Below are 8,290 nucleotides of genomic sequence, written 5' to 3' on the forward strand. Positions count from 1 at the left end.
TCCCTCCCGGGGAGGCCGCGCTACCGGCGCCGCGGGTGGGCGGGCGGCCAGCGGAAAGTTGCTTCTCTGCCCGGCGAGTTGAGCCTTGCGACTGCACTGCGGGGTTCGCCGGACCCCTGCAAGCTGCGGGGAGAGGGGTTGCCAGGGGCGATGCTTTGTGGTGCAAACTGGGTTCCTCTGGACCGCGTTTTCCCATCGTCAGTGTTACTACGCTACGGTAAGAGAAGAACGTGCCGGCTGAAGATGCGGGTTTTCCTCATGGCACTGACTATCTTGTGAGGCTTGATGAAGCAGCGCTAAAGCTCGTGTTTGGGAGAAAAGCTCGCATGCAGCAGAGAGCAGATGATGTTCAGGGGGAGCAAAGGAGCGAGCTGCCTTTGCTTCGGAGGCGATAGTGCTGTTTTAATTTCGGTCTCGTATCAAAAGCTGCTGATGCTGCTCGATGAAATCAGCGATACTGGGCTGCTGTCTCAGGTGCCATTGACGTTACTTTTTTAATTGGTAAGAATTGGTGTTCTCACGGAGCAGATCATTAAATCGGAACTGCTGCAGCCAGCTGGAGAGGCGAGGTGTGCTGCCGCTTAAACAGGGCGCTCCCGCACTTGTTCTCCGGTCAGCACTGCACAGCCCAGTCTGCTGCTGACTGCGTAATGACATTAAGTGACAGCTGTCAGCTCAAGATAGAAACGGGTCGCTTGCCGAGTAGAGAAATAGGTAGAGTGGAGCAGCCCGTCAAGATTACAGAAGGGATTTCTCAGCAGTGGCTTGGTTAACAGAATGCTGCTCTGCATGCTTTTCTTACTTGATCTTCAAAGATTAAAACCACAAAAAAAAAAAAAGGTGAAGTTTTGAGTCAGTCTGTTTGGCAGCTTCCCCAGTTGCTTAGGTCCATTTTGCACAGCCAAAATGTATCACGTCGTGGGAAAAAGAGTGACCCGATTTAAAATACAATGTTACTCTTTAAAAAGAGAGTAATTCTCCTGGTTGTATTCCGCAGCAGGTTTGTCCAGTGGTACAGTCTTTCCTTTTAGGAATGATTCTTTGTGGTCAGATGTAAGGCTTTGGAACTAAAAAGAGGAAATCAGACTAATGAACTCAAAATGAAGGGAAAGCACGAAGCTGCATAAAGTGATTTTGAACGTAGGGTGCCTGTATCATCTGAAGACATTTTTGCCTTGCAGGTACCAAATAACATCGATCACTTGGGGCCCTTTGTTGTACATATGCTAATTCTAGAGAGGTAATTGTTAAAAAGAGGAGAAGCTATAGGGGAGAGACGTTTTGCTTTTGGTTTTGATTTGCTTGTTTTAACTGAGGTAATTAGCTAACTTTTACTTGGTCTAGATTTCAGAACAATTGCATTAATAATCCTGTGTACTATTCAAACCAGATAGTTCAAAGAATGGAACAGGATAATATTTTTCTTGGTAGTTACCTGGTAGTAAGTCCTGAAGCAAATGTTCTTCCTCCAGACGATTACCTATTTTTTTCTGACATACGATTGCAACCATAAAAAGGAAATACATTGTCTGCAGAGGTTCAGGTTCAGCTGGAGCACGAGTCCTTGTTTTCCTCGCCTTAGCCTTTGTAGTGTAAATTATCTCTAACTCAGGAGTGCGATATCAGGCCTGGGGTGTAAGATTAGGAACTCCTCCATGTCCTGAGGCAGGCAGTCATGCGGGATGACCTCTCTGATCTTCGCGCCTAAGTGGCTGCTGCTTCTACAGTACCTGTTTTGATTGCTTTTCACCTCTTCTGGTTCTCAGGTGAGACATCTGTATATTTGTGATTTTCACAAGAACTTCATTCAAAGTGTCCGAAACAAAAGAAAGAGGAAGACCAGCGATGATGGAGGTGACTCTCCTGAGCACGAGACGGATGTCCCAGAGGTTAGTAGGTGCCGAGTGGATGTAGGCTGCTTTGCCAATGTGGAGTGTGTTGAAGTTGCACTTGCATCTTTTCAGGTATCAGAAAATACATTGTAAACTGCAGCTGCACTGAAAGCACTGTGGATTCACTCTCACTTTTCAGGAAGACTTTCTCTGATGTGTAATATCCTAATTTTCTTCTTAATTTCTGTATTAATCCTTTGCCTGTGTAAAGTTGTATATACGAAGAGGTACAATAAGGTCACTGCGCAGCTTCGTGTATGTGCTGCTTCCAAACAGAGAGCTGTTACAACCGTATTTGACACTAACGACGTTTTAAAGGTAAAAATAAGTTATTGTCAGTGGTGACCGACGTAGTTCTTTGTTACCTAGCACACATCTTTTTGCAAGTACACTAGAGAACTCGATAGGTCACTTTATTTTCAGGAAATAGGCCTGAGGGAGGATTTCTGTGTTACAGAACTCTGGAACAATCTCCTCTCTCTGCCATTGTGTCCTGTATTTGCTTTAGTGATGCTTCTGGTACTGTTGACATGGCAAAAAGTTGTGCAGAGGTGATGTTCGTGGAGGAGCAGAGTCCTGGCCGTGTCAGCAGAGCCCTCTGCTGGAAATGCCACCCGTATTGGTAAAAAGCGTTTTATTTCTGGAAAAAAAGCCACCAAGAGTCGTTTTGCCATCAAAGTGTCAGGACTGCAAGGCTGTGTCCACCCGCCTGCTGCGTGGAGGTGTTGAAAGAGCAGCAAGTTTCTGGTTTGTTTCTTTTAAGGACACCTGACCTCTTGTTGTAGCTGTTTGGTTTCCCCTCTGCAAGGTTCTCCGTCAAACCTTTCCCATACAGGCGTTACCCTTGTTGCCAGGATGATGGGTGAAGACCCAGCTGGCATCTGAAAATGTCAGTGCCAGGTGTTTGGTGGTTAAAACCCGAGGTGTGCTGGCCTGAACAGCCAGCTCTGCAGTGTGTCAGGTTTAATGTCATTTTCTTCTTGGTTTTCAGCAGAGATTCCTTTTGTTTTTGAAGTGTGGCATTTCCCGCATGATCTTCACCTTCCTTCCTGTCACCTCCCGCACCACCACCCTTGCTTTTAAACTGTGCGCTTCCCATTTAAGTATTTGAATTTCATTTCTTCTCTGTCTCTACTCTGTTTTATGTCACAAGCCATTTGTTCAGTGCCTGCTAAATTGATATTTCACGTGTGAGCTTTTTAAACCTTGCGGGAACAAAAGGTTCCCCTTTGCTTGGAGATTACAGAGGTGTAATTGAGAGCAGAAATTGGCCAGCAATTCTGTTGTCAGCATGTGAACCAGAACAAAGTTTTCTATTTCCCTGAGGCTATTTTGGTCCTTTAGCAGTGAAAATACAAAATATACTGAGAATTCTCAGTAAGGCAAGCAAGTGTGGTTCTGAATGCAGGCAAGGCGCAGTCCTGTTGAGGAATAAATAGGTATTTTTAGATAACTGTTCATTTCTGCCTATTGGAAGCTAAAGGTAGTGCTCATCCCATCTTCTCTGCATCGCTTCCAGGTTGACTTGTTCCAGCTCCAAGTGAACACCCTGCGACGTTACAAGAGACATTATAAGTTGCAGACTAGGCCTGGACTCAACAAGGCTCAGCTGGCGGAAGTAAGTGATGGCAGAGGGTAGTATCATGTCTGTCGTTAAATCGTTTTATGTCCTCTGCTGGAGTGCACATGTCTTGGATGCTAATACCTGTAGCGGCGCTCTTCACTAATGTGTACTGTGTGCTCTGCAAGAGCTTTCAGGGGATGACGCCAACAGAAGGCTGCGTGCTTTCTTTCACCCGAGACGATCGTGGAAGATGTGGAAGCTGGCTCTTGAAAGCACATTTTAGTAACTTGCTTCTCTCTGCTTCCTTTTGCTCCTGTTCATAGTCACAATCTGCTACCTGTGAGATCAGAAACAGACCCTGGTTTCCAGTGGTCCGGCTGTAGCTGCTCGACTACGCACTGCCAGGCATCTGAAGGGCCGCTCTTAGTTTTCCTTTCCTCACAGGCACTTGAACTGGTTGGAATTGTTATTAAAGGCAGAGTCACTGACCGTGACTTCAGATTCCCTATTTCCTTCTCTTGTCCTGAAGTCTTTCTGTTTCTATATTAAGTCAAGAAAAGGCCCTTTCCTGAAGGGCCTCTGCTGCTGCTTTCTCACCGTGTGCGGTACTTGTTAAGAACTCGCTATCTCTTTGATATTTGGGCTAGCTGGGTGTGGTGTGCATCTGCTCCTCTCTCTTTCCTGGCTTGATCTGAAGGCGTTCTGTGAGAAAACTCTTCTCTGAACTTGGAAAAAATGGCAGTTACTGCATGGTAATGAGGTTGATTTTTGTAAGCTGCGGCTTTCACAACTGTCTGTTTTGCTTTTGCTTTTGCTTTAAAGAACAAAAACTGGCAGACCAAAAAAGACAACAAGACGCTGTCTTGCTCTCTTTCAAAGTCAGCTGGGGAATGACTATACAGAATGTAGAGCATGTGGAGTGCATGTAGGAGTAAGTTGAAGGAAGCAGGGTGAGTGTGTGTCCTTATCAGTAGTTCTGATTTGCCATGTTCTTACTAACTGGTTTGTAGTCTCTCAGCTACCTCCTGCCATAAAGGACTTCTTACTTAGGCCATTTGCCATGAATATGTCCAGGAGGAAAAAAAAAAAAAAACTACTATGCAAGCGGAAAATAAGGGGAGCCTAACTTAAAGTTGTCACACACTTCCCAGATTTCCTGTGAAGTCTGAGCAGCTTTGACCCTACGCTGGATCCTCGTCCAGCTCCCATCTTGAATCACTGCTGCCTGAGGCTCTTAGACTCCTGCTGCTACCCCACCGTAAGGAAAACTCAAACTTCCATAAATCTTCTTGGAGTGACTTATTGCTCAGCCTGCATCAAAATCCAGTTCTGGAGCTGTGTTGGGTACCAAAAAAGAGCTTCTTCCATATAAGAAGCAGATCTTGTCCAGCTCCGACATGTTTTCTACCTTCATTTTCTGAGGAAAAAGCAGCTAATGGGCTTATGCTAGTGTGAGAGAGGGGTAGCCCTAACCAGATCCTCACCTTCCCGCTGCAAATCCTCTGCTGTTCCTTTCAGTGAAAACTGACTGGTGCATTTTCCTTTGGACTCTAAAACTTTGCTACGTCTGGTTCACACAGCAAAGTGTTTCCATACTTCTGACACTCTCTTTTAAAATACTGAGACGAAGGGAAAACTTGCTCTCCAAATAATCTCGGCATGAAATGTCACTTAGGAGAGGCTGTGCCGCTTTGGCAGGAGGACGTTCTGGCTTCCAAATTCCGCTTGTAGGTTGGCTGCAAATACTGCTGACATAGCAAGACTGTGCTATGTTCATATGCACATTCCAGCTGTAAAGGGAGAGAGAGGTAAATGAGGACTGACAGTTTGAATTGGTGCATGTTTGACTAAAAGCATATCATGCTCAGTGGCCATAAAAACATTTTTGGAAAGTGAAGAGAAACCCTGTCCTGATTTACTTCTACTTTTTAATTTCGGAATTTCTGTCTCTTTATGTGTTGTCCTTCTAGACTGTCAGTCGTCATTTCAGGAATATTCCTGTGAACGAGAAAGAGACGCTGGCGTATTTCATCTACATGGTGAAGAACAACAAGAGCAGGCTGGACCAGAAGTCCGAAGGCAGCAAGCAACTAGAATGAAGACTAACAAGACTTGGAATGAGAGACACCGTGACGGAACAGATGGTATTGTGCATTTTAGGTATATAAAAACTGTTGAAGTATATTGTAAATTTTTTTTAAAATACAGTAAGTTTGGATGACAGAAAAATATAGACGTTCTTATCGGGAGTGTTTGCAAACATGTGTCCAGCATGTTTCTGAAGACTTCTGCAGCTCATTTCAAAGTCGCATTGGAATAATGAAATGAGGATAATGGAGAAACCAAGTGAACCTGTAGGACTGTGGAGTTTGTCAACTCGCTGTTTTACACTGTTTCTGGAAATCTGCATCTCGGTGCAATTCAGGTGGCAGATGGAAGTTTTTCACTGAATTCAGACTGCATCTCAAACCACCATGCAGTGTGTCTTGGCGCAGGACTGGAACAGCGGCGGAGATAAAGCTCGTGCCCGGGTCAGAAGTTTGTCTGAAGCTTGCTCCCCACCTACACGTGCTCTGTCTGGCCTCGAGGCAGTGCTTCAAGTCCCAAACTTCTACAAATGCTCCAGCTCACCAGATCTACTCCAGTGAACACTACTTGACTAGTCTGAAATTGATATTTTATTTTATTTTTTTAAAGCATTTTCCCTTCCACCCCCTTCTGACATGGATGCCAAACAACTCTCTGCAATCTAATCTTTTTCTAATTTCTTTTATTTAAGAATTCACTAATTAATTGTCTGTAAGCATTGAAAACTGCGTTTCCTCAGAATGTGGTATTAAGGCAAATACTGATTTAGTGGGTTTGACCTTGTTGGGAGAAATGCTCATTTAATTAGTTTGTCCGTATTTCCCTTGTATTCATGGCTCAATGATGGCAGGTGAAACAGTGGCTTAAGACATCTGTCTCTTAATCGCTGTCAGGTCTGGTATCAATTGCAAGTGACGTGAGTTTTATCCTGAGGCTGGTCTTGAGCAGCTGTCACAGACTGCTTCTGGATCGGTGGGCTCGGCAGTCTTGTTTGGGTCAGAGCAGACTCTGCTCGTGGCGTAGCACCGTGACCGGGGTGGTGAGCTGACTGGAGCACGATGCGTTTCATCTGTCTTCGCAACGGGCAAAAAAGTATGGAAGCACTTGCCTTTGGTGTGCGTTCCATGTGCTTTCCTAAGAGCTGGGGCGGGGGAGGGCGGTGAGCTGCCGCTGTTCGGCGGGGTGCTGCGGGAGGAGATCGCTCTGATCTCGTTATTTAAAGCCAAGGTGTCCTTACAAATAACACAGTGGTTATTTTGGCAAAAGGAGCTTATAAAAGCGTTGGTTGTGACTGACTGTTCTCCAGTGACCTCAACTTCTGTTCAGGGGGATCTCGTGATTTAAAACACCGCTCTGTTTCTCTGCTGTCCTAACCAGTGTCTCCGTTCTGCTACAAGATGCCAAGACTCCACATAAAGAGTACGTTCTCAACAAGCCTTAAGCAACGATCTGAACTCTGGACAATTTGGGCTAGCATTTTGCCAACGGCAGGTTTTAATATTCCAAAACTGGATGAAGCTTTGTTGAAGAGCGAGACACGCAGGTCATGATCCCAGCTTAGTGTTGCATCGTGTTTCGTAAGGCGTGAGGGGTTCACGTAGCGAAGCTCTTGTTGAAGCTCTCCCAGAGTCTCTTTAAAAATCAAGTGACAATTGAAAGCAAGCGCTTTGCGTCAGCTCTGAAGTGTTTGCTAATACTCCAAAAATGTGTTCAACAAACTTCAACATGTCTAAGTCCTGTGTCATAGGCTGTTATGGTACACGTCCCATTCATGAAGTTTTGGGGAGTGTGATTGTTTCAGCATTTCCTTGTTCGATTCAGAATGATTTTTAAGAACATCAGACAAGAGGAAGGTTCAAGGAATGAGGAGAGGATGTCTTGCGTCAGTATTTCATGAATGTTTAAAAATTTCCTAATTATGCTGGTCCTTTCCTTATTGAAAGGGTGGAGTAGTTCCCACATCAGTCACCATGAGCTGGCTTCTCTCATTCAGGACAGACAGCTGAAAGGGTGCGTTCTCTGACTGCACGTGAATCTTCAAAGTGCTCGTGTAATCAGAGAATGTCACCAAGGGAAACTGAGTCTCTGAGTGAGAGGGTTATGCCTCATTGTAACTTCTAGACCAAAACTGTAAAAATGTAGTTTGTTTGGCATTTCCTTTTTTGTTGTTGTATTTTGTTTTGTTTTATTTCTAAGAGTAAATAAATCTTGTTAGGGTGATTCTTTTCGAGGAAATACGGTGGCAGGTTCCATCTGTTCAGGTGTATTCACTGGAATGCTTTTGTGCAGAGGTGGTATCCAGGAAACTTTTTTTTTCTTTGAAAATAGTCGATTGATGTGAAATGTGATCCTTGTTGGTTTCACTCTTAAAGCAATTATACTTTTTGAATAAGTTCTTAGTGAAGTGTGATGATGAAGAGATGTTTACCAGCCATTAGCAGTTGTTTATAAGGTGGAAAGCTTGGAGGCAAGACAGCAAAGAGTCTTTGGCTGTCGAACCCCATGGCCTTATAAACCCTTGCAAATGCCTTATTACCTTGTTCTCAACTTAGCTAGAGCAAAACGCCTTGAGCAAAAGAAAGCCGATGTCTTGTTGGAAGGGTTAGCCACTTGATGGCTCCCGTGCGATGAACTGAAACCACACGTCAATTCAGTAGCAATATCCATGTTCAGGGTGCCTGTGATTCTTGAAAAGCATTTAGTGTCTAATAACCAGAAAACGCAACAATGCAATTGTCGTTCTTTA

The 8,290-nt window shown here is 44.6% G+C and overlaps 1 protein-coding gene across 1 annotated transcript; it reads left to right on the forward strand.

The window, feature by feature from the left end:
- Positions 1–1,766: 1,766 nt before the first annotated feature.
- Positions 1,767–5,555, forward strand: SAP30L (SAP30-like; the record flags this gene model as incomplete). Its single annotated transcript, XM_010141710.1, has 3 exons — positions 1,767–1,889; positions 3,412–3,510; positions 5,427–5,555. Coding segments are annotated over 3 exons (351 nt in total), but the record flags the coding sequence as incomplete, so codon positions are not given.
- Between the last annotated feature and the right edge of the window lie 2,735 nt (positions 5,556–8,290).

The sequence above is a fragment of the Buceros rhinoceros genome, unplaced genomic scaffold (genome assembly GCF_000710305.1).
Source record: "Buceros rhinoceros silvestris isolate BGI_N320 unplaced genomic scaffold, ASM71030v1 scaffold40418, whole genome shotgun sequence".
NCBI lineage: Eukaryota > Metazoa > Chordata > Aves > Bucerotiformes > Bucerotidae > Buceros > Buceros rhinoceros.